This window comes from Atractosteus spatula, chromosome 27 (assembly GCF_055471065.1).
Source record: "Atractosteus spatula isolate fAtrSpa1 chromosome 27, fAtrSpa1.hap1, whole genome shotgun sequence".
Lineage (NCBI taxonomy): Eukaryota > Metazoa > Chordata > Actinopteri > Semionotiformes > Lepisosteidae > Atractosteus > Atractosteus spatula.
The window spans coordinates 3,825,459-3,846,490 of record NC_142732.1 but is presented as its reverse complement, the minus strand read 5'-3'; the positions used below and the strand labels follow the sequence as shown (position 1 = coordinate 3,846,490).

Genomic DNA, 21,032 nt, shown 5'->3' with positions numbered 1-21,032 from the left:
CGAGTGGGGCTGAAATGCAAGCTGACAGATTTCTAGCAGTTTATTTTTTTTTAAAGGGGGCTCAGGCGAATAGGAGCTCTCTGCTCAGCTTGGCCTGTGCTCGGCACAGTGTCGCTGTCACAGCTCGGGGGTTTGATTTCCTGTGCTCACAGCGGCAGAGGGGCTTCTGATCCCACCCGCACGTTCTCAATCTAACGTTCCAAGACAGACAAGACTGCCCACCCCCCAACACACACACCAACAAGGTGATCATAGAGACAGGTGACACTCCAAAAAACGAACGAATCGATGGGAGAGAAAAAATCGACTTAATTTAGGCTGAATTCGCTCCAAGATGCCCTCGGCACCCACCTTCAAAAACCACTGTGCCAGCGGGAGGAAACAAGGAGGAATCGGACGGGGGATTTCCGGCAAAACGGGCCACTCCTCCATCTCGTGGAGCATCATCAGGCTCCTCCAGTCGGAGACCGCTCCCCCATAAGGCCCCGGGACGTGTCCGATGACGAAGGGCGCCGCAGGCGGGCGTGTCAGAGCAGCCCGTCCGCGTGCCTCATACGAGGCCCGGCAGTGCAGGAGTCAGGGCAACACTCGAGCGCCTGTTCCAACATCAGTGCTAATGAGTACGGGGACAGTGGAGCATAGTGGGCAAGCCTCTGGTCTCAGGTTCCCTCTGGAGACCCTGCTGTTGTACCTTCAGTGAGGTCCTTCACCCCAGGTGCTCCAGTCCACCCTGCTGTATTCCTGAAAACTCCAGCAAACTCAACAGGACCCTCAACGAGGGTGATCCCCCCCCCCCAACCCTGACTGGCACAGCCCGCAACCCAGCTTGTGACATCTGGACTATAGAGCTTAGCCTTCAAACAAGCAACATCTCTGCCTGAGCCATTCCGTCTTCACTGAGCCAAACTCCTGCAGGTAATTAATTCACTGTGCCACGTCTGCGACAAAAGCTGCTTCACAACTTTCTTGGGCCTGACCTTTGGCAGCTACAGTTCCACAAGTCCAAACGCCAGGTGGAACAGCCAGAGAGCAGAACCATTCATGCTGGACACCTCTAACGAAACACGGATGCTGGCATACAAAATAAAACATTAACCTCCTGCTGTGGTTAAATATGCACCCTCAGTGTGTGCACGCTCAGTGGTTTTGCTTCAGTTCACTAAAATATTTACAAATGTTTACCCTCCTCTTCTCAGAGTGCTCAATCTCATGAATAAGAACAAGGGGCAGACATTCAATAAAGCTTTTCAACAGCTGTCAGCAGTCAGTGGTCAACGGTTGAATGTCCTGAGTCTTGTCTTTGACTCTGCTCCTCTGAAGGCATGGTCTTTAACCATGCTGGTGGGAATTTTGGAAATACAGTAAACAAGTTTCACTCCTGGGAGCTAAAGGCTACCCGAAACTACAAATTAGGCGTGAGACTTGTCATGTCCAGAGCATACAATATAGCATCACTTAGTTCTCCACAGACGTCAATACCTTTTCCACTTTCATTTTTGCTTACCTATGGTGCCTAAGCATGTTTCCCAAAGGGCATTAAGGCTGAATGGTTCTTGATAACCATTCAAAAATACTCTTGTAATATTCAGCAGGTTCTGATCACACTGTTGCCTTGCACAATGGAATGCTGTTCTTGCACAGCTGTAAAGCATTGAGAGGCTACAAAGAAACACTGAGAAGGCTCTTTCAGAGCATTTGTTTAACTGTAATTACAGAGGGCCTGTGATCTTAATGTGCCTCTGAGGATCTGCACAATGCCAGCTTTGTGGGGTCTATCTGGCTGAACATGGGCAGCTATAAACATGTCAGACTGGGAATCCAAAGGCAAAACAGCACTAGTTACAGAGCCACCTAGACTGCAGTCACTGGACAACAGACACTGGCTGAGCTTGCAGTCTTAAATTTAGCAAGTTGATTAAAAAAAGAATGGGATGAGCCCAGAAATCACACTTGAGCTGAAAATGTATTTCAACTCCAGACTGTATCCTAATAATTCAACAGCTGACCCTGGCTGACCCTGCGCTCTGACCGCAAGCTTCTCTCTCCCTGTCTGTGTGTCTCATGGAGAGCAAGCTGGGGTCTGCGAAAAGACAAATTCCTAATGCAAGACATCCTATATGGCCATATGGCCAATAAAGGGATCGTATCTTATCTCTTATCTATTGTTTTACAGCTGGAGGAAAAAACGTTAAAAGAAATCTTCTTGACTTGGCTCTGCTTCACAATCGGAGAGGGCCAAGCTCCCTGGCCTGGTGGTCCTGTTTGTCCCACACAGAGCTCGGCTGTGAGGTTTGACGGTTTTCAACGTTCCATTCAGATACTGGTCTGTCTATTGCTTCGCTCCATCCCAGCAGCTGGTATGACCCCATATGATCAGAGGGCAGGGCTCAGACCACCACTCCCAGCACTGCAGGCACAGTGATAACATTATCAACACACCCCTTCAGGACTCAGAGTCAGAGAAAGCCATAGTACAGGCACCCCGTGCAGCCTTCAGCTCAAGCCACATGAGTTTACCTGTGGCCATTCACAACAGTGCACATGCTGCCACGGTCCGAGCCGGGCCCCCCCCCCGAAACAGTGCCATCGCCTCCGATCAGAAGGACATTCTGGAGTTCATCCCTTAATTCGAATTTTGTCAATTTGTTTCTATAACGTCAATGAATTTATTTGCTTAACCGAGATTTAATAACCAGTCTAAGACAATAGGACTGCTGCTCCCCATGAAAGGACAACAGTGAAGAGTCTTAGGAGAGCCCAAGGATGTGAAATGGCAGCAGCCATATCACTCTGCAACTCACAACTGATAACCCCCTGAAGCTCAGCAGGCGTGAGCCTGGCCAGTACCTGGATGAGAGACCTCCTGGGAAAAACTAAGGTTGCTGCTGGAAGAGGTGTTAGTGGGGGTGCTAACCCTCTGTGGTAATTAAAAATAGCAGGGTGTTTCTCTAAAAGAGTAGGGGTGTAACCCTGCTGTCCTGGGCAAATTTCCCATTGGCTCTTACCAATCATGGCCTCCTAATAATCCCCATTTATGAATTGGCTTCATTACTCTGCTCTCCTCCCTAGTGATAGCTGGTGTATGGTGAGTGCACTATGGCTGCTGTTGCATCATCAAGATGGGGCTGCACACTGGTGGTGGTGGAGGGGATCCCCATTACCTGTAAAGCACTTTGAGTGGAGTGTCCAGAAAAGTGCTATATAAGTGTAAGCAATTATTATCATTAAGTGCAGTTTTCAAGCAGCAAAGTTAATGTTTGACGTGAACCATGCACAGCTGAGCTCTTAAATGGCTGTTTTCATGACCTTACACAATCTATGCTGCTGAATGCTGTTTTACATTGCTCAGAGGTGCGGGGCTGTCTTACAGTAACACCTAGAGCAGTGTTTCTGAACCAAGGCTCTATGGAAACTGTTTCGGTTTTCGATATCATTCTACAGGAGCCGGAGATCTGTGGTAAAATTAGGCTTGTCTGCTGCAGGGCAGGTCCCAAACTCCGCAGCAGCAGAGACTCGTAAAGCTTAGCTTTCAAAAAGAATGGCCCTACTTCCTCAACCTGACTCATGACCTATGGACCTGCATGCTCAAGAGCGCCAAAGACGAGATAAAAGCATAGCTTTTTATTCTTGAACGGAAAACAACCTCTCACACAGGTAAGAGTACGAACACACTGTAAAACAGAAGAAAGTGGTAACTTTCAGAGATGACGGCTTCACCTTCCTGCTACAAGTAAAAAAACCTGACACGAACATACTGTATCACAGCAGCTGCGAAGGCACAAAAGGGTTGCATCGCTCTCCATTGAAAACGCTTTCTTCTTTACAGTCTTTAACAGACTCTATAATCAGGGTAAAGTATTCCCCTCGAACCCTGCACACGAGCCTCAGACTGTCTCTTTTCTTTGCGTCCCACCTTGCAGGACCCGTCCCTCCTCAAAAGACAACCTGAAGACTCACATACCAATCAAACAAAAAAAACCGATTTCAGCCCCATAGCGTGTTGCGGGATTAACTCAATGAGTCTCGACCCCGCCGTCGGTACTGCTCGTCAGAATCTGCGCGACGACAACAAACAGCCTGAATCCTAAACCTGCGTTTGAGAGGAAATCAGGTTCAGGTGAAGGACTGCGCGATTCACGCCACTGCCCCGACTCGCACCCTGCGCCCGTCCCGCAGGGCAGCCGCCGCTGGTTCACAAGAGAGCCAGGCGGAGAAAAAAGGGGCGCATGGGGGGGAGCTGGAGGGGGTCACCGCTAGAGCTGTCCGCATCTCCCACCTCTATTTTGTCCACGTTCCTGGCGCAGCCGACCACCTTCATCCCGTGCTGGACCAGAGCCCGGGCGACAGCCGCTCCGATGCCGACCGAGGCGCCGGTCACCAGGGCCACCCTGCCTCTCCAGCGGTCCATGCCTCCCAGGACAGATGAGCCAGTCGGAACTTTTGCAAGAAATCGAACACAAGCGGGCGATTTTTTTTTTCTCCACAATCCACAAACCTTTCCAGCGTGTCTGTGTTTTATATATATATAGAGAGAGAGAGGGGGGCGGGCAGTACTGCCGTTCAACCCTTCCTAATCTCGTCCTCTCTGGCTGCAGGAAAAGGCACCGCCAAGAAAACCCAATCCCAGAGCTCCGGATTAAATATTAAAAGGCAAGGAGGGGGGGGACACGAAACGCAAATACTGTGGTTCACATTGCCTCCCACTCGCATGCTCTTTCGCCTTTTCCTTGTGTGAAGGGCGCCCCCTGACGCTCAGGGGAAGAAACACAGGACACTCGTGAGAACTGCCGCTGCAAAGCTATTTTATCCCTGCTTGTTATTTCGTATTTATAAAAATGGTAATGATAACGTTGCACTGAGTGGCGTCAAACATTGTTATGGGAAGGTATGTCGCCGCCCGTCATCCTGAGAAATCGCCTGGAGCTGAATTCGTGACCACCTCATATAACCATAAATCATGGGATATTTTCAAATATAATTACTTTGAACCCGGCTACCAGTCATTAAAAAACCCGAATACTCTCGAGTGCGTCTGACACACTACGTTTAATTAAAACGTCCCGATGAACTGCTTAATTGGAACCGTCCTGTTTTATGAGAAGCGAATTAAACAGGATAATAAATGCCTTTTAATTCCGATCTAGTACAAATGTCTGCACTGCCACTTGAAAAGCTCAAGCAAATTCCAGACACGTTTACGGTTTATTCTAGATCAATTTAATAAAATACGTTTTATTTTGATTGCCAGACGTTTGTTTAAACCCGATTTTCAAATTTCATTGTACACAGCTTATAAACATTTATCAATCGATATTAAAACCGAAGTTACATTGACGGAAGTGCTAATGTATATTTCTCAAGAGAACCTCCGAGCACTGAAACAGAATATCGCAGACTGGACCCGAAGCAAACATCAATTAAAAATGCTATTGTCGATAATGTAAGACGTGCACGATGCATAAATGCACACAAATCGTTAAAAAAAACCCTAATAGGAGAAAACATTACAAAATGAGGGTAAAGAAAAAGTTTTCTCCAGAAAATTCCCCTCAGATTCCCCAGCCAAAACGCAAACGAACCCAGGAGTAGATTTCACCTACTGCTTACTGCCATCTAGTGGCAAATCCGTTGAAGTTATATTTGGCTTCAATATTATATAAGTACGTACGAAGCTGTTTTTTGGAAGATACAGATTACCTATGAAAGAAAAGATATAGTATGTTTAAGAACTTTATCTCCACAGAGCTTAAGAAATTGAAAAACTCAAGCAGATCCTATTTTTTTCAACCCCCGTATGTGCAAAAACCACTAAACCTGGAGTGGGCTCGAGACTATCCAGCTACACACTTTGAACTTTGAAAAACTTAACAGGGTTAACTGGGAAAACTGAATACTACACCTGAAATGATCTTATCAACCACACACGCATAATGCACAGTTAAGCTCCTTAGGGGTAGTTTACCCACAGACTGTTTGTCCCACTCAGGACAGTGTTCTCAATGAAACAGATCCTCTGGACATTTCTTTAAAAAAAACCTGCAGTCCCCAGTATGAGAAATAGGGAATGTCCAACAAGCCTAGAATTAGCACTGTAAATCCTAAAAGCATTGCTTGTCAGGTACAAAAGGAAATCTTATGAGACATTTTGAACACCTTAAAAGCTCTTTTTGTGAATTGCTGTCATTTTCAGTACTGTAAACATCTCGATTCTCCCTCTTTCCCAAAACAATTAAGGATATCTTGGGATCTTTCACATTGACCCGAGTCAAAGAAAAGCACATACATAAAAATGCATATTAATAAATATTCTTTATTTTTTAAATTTTGCACATTGCGCTTTTCACATCACATCCAAACCATTTTATAAACGGATGTATTCTCTGTAAAATCTCATATTCAGATAATTCTCTGTACACATTTATTCCATGAACTTTTTGCCACTAAAAATGAAGTGTCACAGTCAAAGAAACAAACGGAAAATGGCTTAAAAGAGAAGACAGGCTACCACATCTACCCAAATGTCATAGCTTGAAAGCTTGAGGATCATATTGAATGTGCTCTCCACCACCAGCCTAAAATTGATGTCTGAAAGAAACAGCACAGTGGGGCAGAAAGGGAAGAGGACAAGAAGGGGGAGGAAAAAAGAAATCACATTTAAAATGAAAAAAAGATTAATTGAACAAGACACCAAATGTACTTTAGAAATTTGAAAAAAGGCGCAGTGGTCGTTATGAGTGTTTCAGTAAAGAGACGGGGCTGCTTTGCGGTTTCCATTACTAATTTACTCCCATTGTGGTCAACCATCCACCGCGACACACCGGCTGCTTCTGCTCATTTGAGCGGCAGTACTTGGTAAATTTATCTTTCAGGTGCTGTCGGTACTGATCTCTGTTGTTGTAGAAAGACTGATTATTTTCCACAAAAGACTGGATCTCATCTTGTGTTAGACAGTTTTCTTCATCAGAAGTGCCTTCAGATTCATCCTGTATAAAAAAAAATATGTCTTGAGAGCAATCACCAACCTTTAATCCCTGAGCAGGGTTTTCACGACAATTGTTTATACAAAATTATTGCATAACTAGGATTACAGTCCAGTACTGCTTTGTAACTGGAATTTCATAGGTATTTTTAAGAAACAAATCAGTTTTCTAGTGCTTCTGCTGACGTCTAGCACCATCACCCCCTCATTGTGAGTTAAAACTGACAAGAAATCAAGTTTTTTTCCACTTTAACATTTTTTACACAATTTTTAAATACACAAACCATAAACAAATTACATGCAAAATGTATTTACAAACTACTACATGACAATTAGCATGAGTGTTTTCCATTTCTTTCACATCCCTGTTGAAATATGTAACAGTGCAATGCTTCTAAATATGAAGGGCACTGTCCATATTCAAGGTCTGCATGCATTTTAAACTCAGTCTGAAGTCTAAAAAACTCAGTTTAAACCACAGCAAACATTTTGGTAAATCAGGACACGCAGCAGTATCTTTCTTCTACACAAAAAAATTGTAATCACAAGAACAAGCCTTTGTAAGTTAAATGAGTAATATTGTTCTCTCCCACAATAAATGTAGTGTTCTTTAATCTAATGCTTTAAACTAGGAAAGCCTGCATGACGCTATTGGGAGTGGGGGGTCAATACACTTGATGTGTACAGGCCTAGAGAAGTAGATACCTTTATAACACAGGAAAAGAAGTGATCACCAAATAACCCTTTTGTGGTGCTTTTTTAGAAAAACATTTCATACCACCTGCGCTGAGGGCGGTTCATTGCAAAAACAACAGCTTTATGTTAGCAGAGTACTATACCACAGCTGAGGACTACCACTTCCATTTAAGGAATTAAAACAGTATAAGGTGCTCTAAAACAACGACATATTCATCTTCAGCTTGAAAAAAAATGACTGACTGCCTGTACTTACAAGGAGTTCGATTAAACTTTTAGCGCTGCTGTCCCAACGAGCACAGTGGGATGCTTCTAAGGGTGGCGCTGGAAAGTGGTTCATTGTTTTTCTATGTTCTGCCCAAGGCAACTGGAGAGCAATGCTCGCAAAGGACTCGCAGCAAGCTTTAGCACACATCTCTTTGGTTCTGCAGGAGTGTAGGTCAGGGTGTGCATTCCCTGCGTTCTCCCTTCTGTTTGCATCCACAAGACAGCTCCCTGGTTTATGACACTAAAAGACAAAGAAAATATCTTGGTATGCTGCTAATGCAAAAAAAGCACGTGTAGCTGCAAAACCTTTTACTATAGTCACCCAACATCACCTACGTGATCGTTTCCACAGGATGACATTTTATTCTTCTTTTTCTTCTTTTTATTTTTGCCTTTCATGTTCTCTTCCGAATTTGCCCAACACTCCACACAACTGTCAACTCCGTCCTCCTCCTTATCCTCAACACAACGATGACCACATGAGTAATCTCCTTTAGGAGACAAGGAAGCAGTTTAGACACGGAAATCAAGTCAATCTTTCTTTCAGGGTTGTAATAAAACCAAAACCAACCTGACTCATCATGGTTGCAAATGCCTTCAGTACAGGCCACATCAGAGCCTTCTCGAGACCCAGTCTCACTTCCTTCCATGCTGGAAGAGTAACCACAATCACTTCCATTGCAATGGGGTGATAAGCCTATGGACACAGTTAAGAACACTAGTTTAGGTTAAATTCATTACATTTCTCTTCAGTCAGGAATAATAAATCCCCCAAAAACCAGTATAAAGTGGCATTACACCACGCATAGGTTAACCCTGGTTTAGAAAATATCACTCAAAAAGTCTAATCTTTATAAATACAGAATAGATCAAGTAGCCTAAAAAAAAGTCTTCTTAATCCAACTGATAACATTACAAAATTTAAGACTGTTCGTATACATCTGACTACTCTTCATCTTAATGTAAATCAAGTTCTCATGTTATTCATGCAACTGGCGAGTCATTTGCACTACTTATTTAAATTATGTAATACAGAAGAAAATCAAGACCTTTCTTTGTTTTAGGCGAGTCCAGTATTGCATTACCAGGGCAGCTGCAAGAGGTGCTTTCATTTGTAACAATGACTTCAACACAACCATTTGACTCCTCTGTACTACCACAAGCCTTACAGCCACTCTCCACAGGCTCAGAGGAACCCTAAAAGAGGCAAAAAACACATATAGCAAATGACAGTGGAAGGAAAGCAACGTCTTTATAAATCAAAATCATTTGATAAAATCTAAGCTGTGCTCTGACTAAAGAGCACGTACACTGTGGGGAAACAAGCACCACCTTCATTGGATACTCAGAGAAAGTCAACTGTCACCTAACAAGCAGGCCTAAAAACTCTTGGGTTTTTGTTCATCGGTAGTCAATTTATAATTTCCTTTCAGTTCCCATTTTAATACCTTAAAACAGCATATTGTAATTGTACGTAATGAAAAACCTAAGCTAAAAAGCATCCACTATAGTTTTCCACATTGCACACTGCGTATCAAGTTAACATGCTTCCATTTTGGTTAAAAATGCATAGAATGACACATACGATACAAACCTGTACTTTTTAATGTTGAGCACAGCAATGAAAACGGTGTTGCAGCATAATTATGGAAATGTCAGTGTGATTTTTTTCCGCTCTGATTCAGAACGGCATGAACTTACCTCATCCGGGCTCTTCCCCTTGTCCTCTGCTTCTTGTCCAGACATGTCGAAACCACACTTGTTTTTGCGCCTGTTCTTGCGCTTCTGTCGTTTTTTCTCCTGCTTTAGCTCTCGTACTCGCTCCTCCTCGGACAGCTCCTCACAGAGCTGTTCCAGTCGACTGATTCCCTGCACTTTCTCAACTGCCATCTACAGAGAGGAAATAATAGCAACAGTGACACAAAATAATAAGCGTTATTGACATTGCAATACAAATGTTAAAATTACAGGTTGCCCATGCATTTAATAGGAAATACTGGCAGAGGATTAATATTGATAAAAGTAGCCATGTTCCTACTTAACACTACAAAATCATAGATTATGCTACCAAAAAGCCCAAGAATCAGACTTCCTAATATCATTGCTTACAATAACAAGACTTTTGGCATTGCAGGTATGCTATATACCAACCTCAAAACTTTTGCGCAATGCATCAACACCAAGATAAAACAGCATTTGCCATGTCTGTTCCTCAGCTCTTAATTTTTGCCAGATTCTGTGGAGACGCTCATACAAGTGGATGCCGAGACAGGTTAAAACTTCTTCTTGAGCAATATCAATGGTCTTAGCATGTCTTTCCCTGCGCCTGCAAGAAAGTTACAGATACTGAACAAAACCTACAGTGACATACAGCACATTGATCCAAACATTTTAAATATTTCAAAGGATAATCAAGAGACTAAAATGCTATTTCTTGGATGTAAAAAACAGGAACTATTTGCAAGAAAGCCCACAGAAGCAGTATTAGTAAATGCATTCCATACAAAGGTGCCAATAAATCTGGGGTATTTCATCCTTAAAACATTAATGTGCAGCTCAAAGCATGCAAAAAACAGATATACCACTTTAAATTGCATATGCATTCATCTTCATCGCTAACCTTCACTGAATCAATCACATACCAAACATGTTTCTATAACAGAATAAGGCAATGGGAATTGCAAACTTTTCTAACAACTGTTAATGTCAGTTCAGTCACAAGAAAAACTACCTATTTAAAGAACAAAAAGTTAGAATTCACATCTGCCAAGCAGCAAACCTTACTAATACTAATACCTATGCCTTAAGCAGTTTTAGTTCTACTATTCTATTTTTTAAGCAAGTTTTTGTTTTGAATCCCAATTTTCATCAACAGTGAAACAACTCTGGCTTATGTTATACACTGGGAACACTGATTTTCAGTTTATTCGGTTTTCATGCAACAGAGCCTTTAGTGTGTCAGGCAAGTCAGCACACATGCTTAAACATTTTGATCTTGCCACACGGCCAATTAAAGATGACAACACACTAAGAAATATTTAATCAGTTATCAAAATAATCCTGGAACCAGATGATGTGGAACGTACATGAGCTTTACCATAATACTTCTTTTGAAGCACTGCTCTGTAACACAAATCCAAGGATCATCACAGAGGAGATTTGCTAGTCTCATCATGCTAGTGCAATCAATAAATTTACAACCTTACAACAAACTTTAGATAATTGATTGAAGAAAGAATAACATAAAACCAGCAGAGTAATACACAAATGTTCTGAATACAGCTATACAATATCAAAATGTTTTAAACCAGCACTGATTTGGAGCAATGATTCCGTGACTGAAATGACATTAGTTGCAGAGAAACTTAAAATGTTCTTGGATCTGGGCATTTCTCATTCTCTACACAGTATTTGGTTAAAATATCAATCATATTTTGGTATCGGACAACAAAAATCTGAAAAGCCAACAAAAAGCGCTAGATAGCCCACTCTAGCAAATTACATACTCATACCCTCCAGCGAACTCGGGCTCAGCTCGTCCCAAAAGATGTGCAATGAAGTCCGTCTCGCAGCACACATGGATGTGTCGCTCATGTGGGCAGCAGCGCAAGCCCTCGTACAGAGAGGCGCAATAGCCCTTCTCTTTACTGTAGTCCAGTTCGCCAATGAGAATATTATAGGCTCTCAGTACCTTGTTTTTGCAATCAGTACAAAACCTGCAAAACAAAGGAAACGAACACGGGATCAAAGAAAATGAAAGCTCTTGTTCTGTCCAAGCACCTTCATGAAGGCATAAGTGGACTCTGTTTCAAGTTTTGGGGAGTTTAACATTTCAAAACCTCATCAGAAGAGATTCTTACCGATGCTTGCGTAAATACGTTTCTAAGGTCTCTAAAAGGCAGGCAGAGTCTATTAGAACTACTTCATCCCTGCATTCCTGGGACATAAGCTCCCACACATCCATCCAGCTGCCCCTGCAAAAGACATTATTTGTTAAACTCTGCATTTTGTTTCATGACTTGAAGAAATAAAAAATTAGGTAGAGGAAGAATGATACAGTACACCTGCAAAAACATCTAGAATAATTTAGTTAGGTAGCTACAATAATTATTAACGGTTTAATTGTTTTAATAAACTATGGAGATTGTAAATTATACAGATTGTAGCTCCTCTCGGACCTTACGACACAAAAAAGCCACTGTCTACTACTACCATTGCTTACTATCAATGAAGGCTTTGCTAACAGTAAGGAAGTGTGACTGAGTTTCTTCGTGTTGCGCTCCTTCCAGTAAATCATTTCTTCTATATCTGGTGAAAATCTCCATGAAGATGGGACACCAAAATGCTTTTCATTTTTGTTTGCAGAACAGACATTTTGCATACAATTGAAGACATTTTGCTTCATGGAGATATTCAGATTTCACATTTCACAAATGTTAATTCTTTGCATTGAATTTCAGTTTTGTTTCACGGAGTGGCTTTGTTTTGGGGTTTCAATGATTTTACTTTAGATGTATGAACATAAGGTACAAATGACGAGATTAAAGACATTTGCTAAATTTACATAGTAAGCGAGAGACAACAGTGGGTGGAAGAACACCAAGACAAAGACTGCCTAGCTGCCTGTGTGTCACCCAAGTGACGCTATTCATACTGGCACACAGCTAGACATGCACAATGTATATGGTCTCGAACTCTCAGTCGAGTTGCCGGTTGTTGACTGTGGCCAAGTATATTCAAGAAAGAACTTATTTAGGATGCATTCATGGTATGTATATCTGATGCATGTTAAATCAAAAACATGAAAATCGGAGCACATACAATAAATATTTTATACCTAATTATGATGTTAGTGCAGGAGAACAATAATAAAAATCGAAACCTGCCTTTACTTCTTACGCTATTTCTTAACATACTACACTGATTACCTGCCGGGTGCTTGAAATGGTCCAAAGTGAAAAAGGATGCTACATCTGATTTCTTTCTTGCTTCCTCCATGGTCTTTATCTATTACTACAACTTTCTCTGCAATTCCCTCTCTGTAGTTCACAAAGAAATTAAAAATCTAAGTCTTGATTTTAAAAATGCAAAAATACTCAACCCTCAAACTCAAATGTTAATAAAGCCATTAGCTGAGAATTCAGTTCTAAAAGCATCAATTCTTTCAAATACACACTTTTTTTTTAGATAAAACTAACAAACCTTCATCACGTTATGTAACCTCGGTAAGGTATGTGCATTACAATGACCTTTTAATCTGTGAGTAAAACAAAAGAGCACGAAACATGACTCACCCTAAGGGCTTGGGTTTGTGCGTATCTAAAGAGTGCAGTTGGCAGCGCTTGTTCTTCTTACTTTTAGGAATGGCATCAATCATGTCGTTTAACTTTGACCTATAAAATAAAACATGCCTTTTCACATTTGAACACACACAGGTTAATCTCCATTTGCTAAAGAACAAACAGCTCACGTCCTGTTTGTTTTGAAAAGAAAATGGACCTATCATACCATGTACCAGCATAGGTGTTGGCCCTCTATTGTTCAGGCCAACAGAAATAGATCACAGTTCCTCTTCTTGGACACACGTCATTTTAAAACTGAAAGGCCCGCAGTCTTATGTGACAAACAAAGCTTTCTTTGAAAAGCAATCACCCAGACATGTAAGCATATGGGGGGGGGGGCTCACCCGTGAACGTAAAACAAAGTGTACAGTTTTTTTGCGTCTGCCATGCAATTCCGGGTGACAGAGAGGACACCAGTGGACCCCACTGTCAGCGGCTCCAGCGCCGGATTCCCCGACTCCACGAGCTGCGAGAAGAGGCGCTCCACGCTGCGCCTGCAGCCCACGCATGGAACCAGCTGAGAAAGGGCATTGAAAACCTCCCGTGACGTGACCATCATGGCGATGTTCAGGTCTTGGTGCTTCAGCATGCTGTGATACTGCAACACATGGAATGAAACATCAGGAACAGATCACGGCAACAGGTTAGATAAAGCTGCAATTAGTGTCTCACACCCGTTAAAAGCAAACCTAAGAACACAGTGCATTTCCCAAAATCCTAGGATCATTTCTTTTTCTAAGCCTTTTGAAGTGTCGATTTTGCCTACACTTCACATTTAGAGATTCTAAGTCTAGATTCAAAGATTGCCCCATGCACAAAATAGAGAGGCACTCAACTGCCGCTTCTTTATCTCCAACAAAAAATGTATTCATAGCAATAGAATTATCTTGGAACATTACAGAAAAGGGTTTTAAAGCTAAATGAAAAGCTCAGAGTGCGTTAAAGCAAAAATCACTTAACTCATAAATACTGTTTTCTATAAGCAAAATGCACATATACCAACTGGTAAAATCCTATGCCTCCTATATTCAATGATACAGCATTTTACACTACCATGTGTAAAGAGTTCAAATACTCTACTACTAACAAGTATCATGACACAGCATGATTTGCAACAAAATCTAAAATAGCAGCACAACAAGTGACAGTTTATACTTTCATTAGTTTCTACTAACAACTGAGATCATTAAAGCACTGAAGTACTTGCTCAATACTAATTTCAAGCTATACCTACAACTTTCTTACCTGTATGAATTGTTTCATCTGTGAGCTGTTAATCTGGTAACTTTCAAGATTCAGCACATTATCAGAAAACTCCATCACCATCTGAAAAAAATTGACATGATGTAATTCACAACAGAATTACATAATGTTAAGAGGTTAAGACGTTTGAATATATTTATTGTGTCTAATCATATATCTTTCTGAGAGGGTACATCTTCATTTTGGTACTTTATTTTTGGATGACCCAATATTTTATCCTCCAATCCATACTACAAACAAAGGTAAGCACATTACAGATTAAGCATTAATAAAATAACATCTTTATGTTTAACTCCCTCTGAATCATCTGAAGTAACTCTAGAAATTATCTAAATGACACTTTAGCTCTATAATACAAAATGTTAAAAAAAATTCTTGCAGTATATTTTTCAGGGTTTACCAAACCAAACAAAAGTAGGATACATACCAAATCAAGAACTAAAAACAAATAACAGCACCATCACAAATTAATGATTTGGACAAAAGCTAAAGGGTCTGGAGAGCAAACTGCTTATAACCAACATTAAATGTTCAAAAGCCAGATCACTAGTAAAGTCATTTCAGAATTATGTACTAACACGAACAACTACTTCTAATAAAAAATAAAAATAGCAACTGTTGTTTCTTAACCAAAACACACTTGTAAATGCATGTTATGAAAGCCAGGTTCTAAAATATGGTATTTAAGTATTGCAATGTTTAAGAAACTGAAGTACCCCCCCACATAAAAAGCTAATAATAAAATTGCATCATTTTCCTCCAAAACCATTACCAATTACATGAAAAAAAAATCCTTCTGACATCTTATGAAGTTCGGGATTTTCAGAAGACATCTAAAACCAAGAACCATACAATGAGAAATCAATGACCTCACACCTTTGCCATTACGCTTAAACGAAAGCCCAGCAAGAAACACCACAAGTGACAAAATGGTTATAGAAACAGAACTGCCCGTTCAGCCCCTTTTAAACACCTTCGGCACCGCAATCAGGAATGAACAAGGAGGCCGGAGGAAGGAGCTGATCGAGCAGAGAATGATCGGCGGTTCCGGGGCCGAAGAGGGCCCGAAACAGAGGGGTTCACTTGTCAAAATCCAACTCCAGAAATACATGTTGTAGAAACATTAAACTTCATGAACAGGCTGCTAGATCTCCCATCAAATGCATATGAGGTTTCATGTCATTCCCCGCCCCGGTACGACTGAGTTTTAACGCACTTCGTAAGATGGCCTGTTGCCTAGCAGAGAGGCCTAGCGCCGCCGCTTCCAGCCTCGTCGCGTTTATTTGTCCCGCAGTTTGCAAAAGTGAGCAGCCCGTCTCCGTGGGGGGGGGGGGAAAGGGGGCGAAATACGTGACTGCACCGGTCCGGGCCGGGGTCGCGGAAACCCACCGTGAGCGTGTCATCGATGTACAGGGGGATCTGTCGGGCGAGGAAGTGGAAATCGTCCTCCCCGTCTCTGCACACTGCAACCAGGCGCGCCATGTCTTCGTCTGCTCCGGCCAGCACCGCTGCCTGCGCACAGGGGGGGACAGCCCGAGTTACTCCACTCGCCCTCTCCCACGGACACACACACACAGCTCGCCGTCACCACCGGGGTTGGGAGAAAGGTGCAGGAGAGAGAGAGAGAGGGGGGAGGAGATCCCGTTTTATATAACCCCAACGCCGCCGCACCTCGCAAAACTTAACACGAAGCTTGGGCTAATCTCGGAAAACAAGATGTCAACTTCGGACAGCCAGACGTGCACAGCCCCACGCATCGCATGTTGCATCTATTGTCCCTCCGTCCCCAGCGGGATTATTAATAAATACCCCCTAAAGGGAGTGCAACAGCAGTAACAAGTGTTTTACATTTTGACCCATTACAGGCAAAACTGCGTTTCCGACGCAGAACCCACCGCTTCAGGCTCACTATGGTACAGGCGCCTGCTAAATTATCGACCCTGCGTAACCTCCCTTCAATTAGGAAAACAAACTCCCGAATTATTTACACAGTTAAGTACAAGGGCGATAAAAAAAAACCCCGCGTACACAACAACAGCGCAGCTGTAGCTTAATACTTCCAACGCCGAAATGTTGATGAAGCCGAACCACACAGTACGACACTGCCGTAAGTTAAAACAAAAAAAAATCCTTCACAGACCGACAAATCCCTCCCGAATCGATCAAGAGATTCGGCTTTCCGACGCCTGAACACCACAGCCTTCTGGGGGGGGTCTAACTTTTCCAAACTTTCAGGGAGACGCGTGAAATTTGCTGCTGTTATTTTCACAAAACAGCCCCCTATAATCAGCAGGAGCGCAGCTGCACTCCGCTCCACCTCCCTATCGCGAGACAGACCCCGCAAACTGACCCAAACTGGTTCGCCGGCGGACCGAGCGGCACTCTTTAACAACTCCAGGGGTCGAGGGAATGGGAAGAAAGGAAAAAAAAACCCCCACACAAACTAAACTGTCATTCCGTAGGTTCGAAATATTACCCCGCAAAATGAACAAGAAATATTCAAGTTCGCCGTGCGACACCCCAGTCTCCCTGTCGATTCGAAAAAAAACCGAAGCGTCAGAAAGGAGCCTGAGCGCGCCCTTCGTGTCACTCCGCCACAGAGCTCAGGTCTCATCAGTAATCACGTAGTGAAATTTCACACTTCCCAGAAAAATAATATTCTATAAATACTTTTTGTAAATAAAATCCGTATTATATTTGCTTCACTCACAGCGGCTCAAGGCTAAACAATTTATTGTTCTATTTTTTTTTTTTCGCACCGAGAAATACAGTTAAGCGTACGTGGCGACAGGATCTCAAAACAACCTTTGACCCCCCGAGAGACGTTGCAGAAAGTAGTTCCGGACAGGCGATTGTGGCGTCATCACACGTGACAGGAGGGGCGGGGCGCGGGATATGAGCGGGGAAGTTAAATTTTTAAATATTGCTTTCCACTTTACACCACTGTGAGCACCAGAGAGGCTGTGGTTTAGTTTCTGTAAAATAGAATACGTCTCACATTTTTTAATTGTTATATATGATGGGCTTTGCTTTGGTGACGGACGTACCTTTGCGTTTTAGGCATTTTATGCTCAACAAGACCAATTATTCTTTGCACTTATGTACATTTTTTGTGCTAAAAAAATCACCAATGCAATTTTCACCGTGATAAAAGCCATTATATTTTAAAATACCTTTAGAGGCCTTGAAGGAAATGTAATATCCCTTTCAACTAGCCCATTTTGAGACGTTTTTTCGTGAACTACTTCAGCTTTGAACTTTTGTCACTTGTTTGTACTTAAAAATATGCCTTGGAGTTGTAATTCAAGGAAGATGTCACTCACGGTTTCATTCATTTACTGTTCGGGTTTTATTCTTAGGACTCTAACTTATTAAAAGATACAAGAAGCATTCTAAGAAATAATTCAAATCTATAGTGTCATGCTAAGGAATCACAAAAGCTGTTTACAAATTCATATATTCTTGTTGCTTAGACATCAGACTGTTCAAATGAAAATTAACTGAATATTTTAAAAACTGCTGACCTTAAAGGATTTTAATTCTGTAATCTACAATCTCCCTGCAATGAAAATAATTACACAATCTATATTAGCCATATACACAGAATAATACATTCAGCAAAACATCTAAAGTTTTCTGTAAAAATGAACCCATTACATTGCATATGCAGGACAAAGTATAAACCTGTACAGCTTTCAATTACAAAGCTAATGTTTCTTTGGGTTGACATGGGACGTCTTTAAACAAGTGAAGCAGACAATTATATTATACTGTATATAATTAAATATAAATAAATTCTTTATTTAAAATTCTGAATTCAAGAATTTAATAACATGGTTGTAATTTACCATTGCTATAATTAATTACATCAACTGTGTTACACAGCCTGGGTAGAATAAAAACATCTGAGGAACTAAGTATGAGTTTGTTCTAAATTACACAGATTCCCATATTTCATATCCATGCATTTGGCCTTAGCATTTTGATCCACATTGTTTAAAACAAATATTGCACTCTCTAGTTTTAAAAATGTCTTAATACCTGCACCAGGCAATCGGGGTTTTTGAAATCATGCTAATTTCAAATAAAGACTCATGCTAAAACGTCTGCGATTCAAAGAGTCAATATCATAAAACTCAAGACTTATGCACAAATCCCTTTAAGCAGCACTTAATATCAATATTGTAGAAACAGGGCTACACAAACCCCTGTTCTTTAGATAGGAGTAATATTTCCAAGCACCTAAAACCAACTAGGTTAGCTCATTAATGGAAATGACTACCAGAACTTCACTGTAATTTTCTGGAGATGTAAAACATAGACAATAAAAGAGTTTGCAAACATATAGAAAACCAGGACAAATACTGAAAACACACTGCTGCTATGAATAGTATCAACCATCACATTTGTCAAACCCGTCATGATGTTTGACAACATGAAGAATAACAACTGGTTTCTGTTGACCGCTTGAATGAGACAGAGCCCTTCTATGTCCTCCCTGATTTTTCTGTCTACCGAGCTGGATTTGGAGTTACTGTTTTGTGTCTGAGGGGCTTGAGAAGGATTCCAAGAGGACGACACAGAACAGCAGTTGGACAGAAATTTGGCAAAGGCCAAAACAAGATCCGCAGCAGATAAACAGCAGAGAAAAAAGAGGGACTGGGCCACTGTCCAGATGCCGAATGAAAGGTTTGCCATCCTGCGGGACACTGGTTCCACAAACATCTGGCAAACGAACAGCGCAGCCCACAGTGCAAAACTTCCCAGGAGGAGACGAGCTATTGCCTTGATCCAGTCCTTCACCACCATCCTGCTCTCCATCACATGAAGTCCCACCTGAACCCCAGCCATATAGATGGCTACATATCCAATGACAGAGAACACGCCCTCTCTGTTAGCACTTACAAATCCACCTGTTCTGTCGCTGCCATTCAAGATGAAGGATTTGAGGTCCGTCAACTCAAGAGCCGCCTGGTAGGACCCACCAATGATTACAGCCAGAAGCCACGACTTGTTGACCGGGAAGACGGACAAAAGCAAGGAGGCCACCGCCCTCACAATGGCCAGAGTGAAAAAGAAATTCCAGTGCACCCCGTACTCTGAAACGTGCTCATGGTAGCCCGTCACTTTGACGCTCAACAGCCGCGCCAGCCCCAGCACGACCAGGGGCCAAACCGACAGCAGCTGCTTGGTCAAATGGGCAAACTTGGACGGCGGGGGCTGCTTCCTCCTTGCCTCGGGACAGACGAGAGAATTAGCCAGGATGAAGGCTCCCACACCAAAATCCATGACCCCCGTTCCATAGCTTTCGCTTTTCGCGTAGCGCCTGGGAAATATCGCAAAGTCCACCGCGAGGATGCTGATGGCGGTCTTCACGTTGACGAGCACTCGGAACACTGTAACGAAGGGGACGCGGTCCGTCTCCAAGGAGCTCCCCAGAAAGTCCTTGAATATCCTCCTGAAGGGCACAGCTGGACCGTGCTTCCTCCTGTGGTACACCCGTAACAGCATACTGGCACTGAAGGCAGCCAGACTCACCATCACCACATGCAATGCGTCACTCAGCACCGTGCAGGACAGGATGAGAGGCAGCACCACCACGGTGAAGTCCAGAAGAAGATGGACCTTCCAGGGAAAGGGAAAAACGCCTTTGCCAAGAAAATACAAGATGAGCCCCAGCCCCCTGCTGAGCAAACACAGCGGCGCAAGGACTGAACCCAGCGAGATCTCTCCCAGGGTTGTCCCATTCAGATTGCTGACAAAAGCCTCCTTAAGTTCTTTCTGAGACATTTCTTTTCCCAGACAAAAAAAAAATACTGAAACGAAACAAAGAATGCAAACATATAACAAGGTCGCACCGTGCTAAGAAAGACGTTGAATCATTTACTTACGCGCACTCCCCGCACTACCAACTCACAAAATCCGCACGTATTTTTTAAAAACTACGTATTAACATGGCCACTTCATCGGATTACAAGTTCTTGTGTGACTGTTTTAAGCAAGTTGAGATCCACAGCCACGGTTATTTTTTGTAAGCGGAAAAAGTGCTTTTACTGTAAATTAAAACATTATATGAAGCAGCAGACAATGAAAACTGGATTTAGATAAGAGATTCTACTTACTTATCGAACGCCTTTGTTTCGAGATAAATTGTAAAATATCTTAAATAGAAATTAATATATATACATATATATACTGTGTAAAGCCTTAGATATTTTTAAAGAACGTTGTGACAATTTAAAAACAAACTACCAAGAGACAAATCTCCACAGGCTTTATCCTTTTCTGCGTATGTTGCGACGTTCATTTAGAAAGAAAATAAACTTTACCTTTGACAAAACCTTAAAACAAAAATAAGTAAAGTATGCTGTGTACGAGCAATTTACGAAACAAACAAATCAAACGTGCATTCATTATGACCAACCTGCCTGCGTGCCACCGCGTAGCACAGAATTTAACTTTACTTCCGTATTGCGTTACCCAGC

The 21,032-nt window shown here is 42.2% G+C and overlaps 3 protein-coding genes across 13 annotated transcripts in view; all 3 read right to left on the bottom strand.

Moving 5' to 3' along the window:
• Nucleotides 1-4,622, bottom strand: part of dhrs11a (dehydrogenase/reductase 11a) — a 36,059-nt gene extending 31,437 nt beyond the window's left edge. For 2 of the 4 annotated variants that reach the window (XR_016086118.1, XM_088906580.1), the window contains exon 1: nt 4,277-4,588. Coding sequence is in view for 3 of the 4 variants with exons in the window: in XM_088906580.1 (XP_088762706.1) it covers nt 4,277-4,408 (132 nt within the window). In the remaining variant the exon portion in view is untranslated. Of the gene's footprint in view, nt 1-4,276 lie in introns of all 4 variants that reach the window. The other 2 variants (XM_088906578.1, XM_088906579.1) reach the window with 2 other exon arrangements.
• A 1,670-nt stretch (nt 4,623-6,292) lies between these two features.
• ggnbp2 (gametogenetin binding protein 2) lies at nt 6,293-17,136 on the bottom strand. Of its 8 annotated transcripts, none has more exons than XM_088906566.1 (14): nt 17,024-17,136; nt 15,937-16,059; nt 14,530-14,610; nt 13,629-13,882; nt 13,237-13,335; nt 11,803-11,916; nt 11,449-11,658; nt 10,094-10,268; nt 9,644-9,832; nt 9,028-9,139; nt 8,514-8,639; nt 8,279-8,433; nt 7,932-8,183; nt 6,293-6,983 (listed from the first exon to the last, which is right to left on the bottom strand). In XM_088906566.1, the coding sequence occupies exons 2-14, from the start codon at nt 16,027-16,029 to the stop codon at nt 6,777-6,779; spliced, it is 2,067 nt and encodes a 688-aa protein (XP_088762692.1). In that variant the 5' UTR covers nt 16,030-16,059; nt 17,024-17,136; the 3' UTR covers nt 6,293-6,776. The 8 variants fall into 8 exon arrangements, with proteins under 8 accessions (XP_088762692.1, XP_088762693.1, XP_088762691.1 ...); XM_088906567.1 differs by having other exon boundaries at nt 11,455-11,658; XM_088906565.1 differs by having other exon boundaries at nt 8,992-9,139; nt 11,455-11,658; nt 17,024-17,135.
• A 741-nt stretch (nt 17,137-17,877) lies between these two features.
• pigw (phosphatidylinositol glycan anchor biosynthesis, class W) lies at nt 17,878-21,019 on the bottom strand. The gene has a single exon (XM_088906573.1). The coding sequence runs from the start codon at nt 20,335-20,337 to the stop codon at nt 18,826-18,828; it is 1,512 nt and encodes a 503-aa protein (XP_088762699.1). The 5' UTR covers nt 20,338-21,019; the 3' UTR covers nt 17,878-18,825.
• Nucleotides 21,020-21,032: the final 13 nt, after the last annotated feature.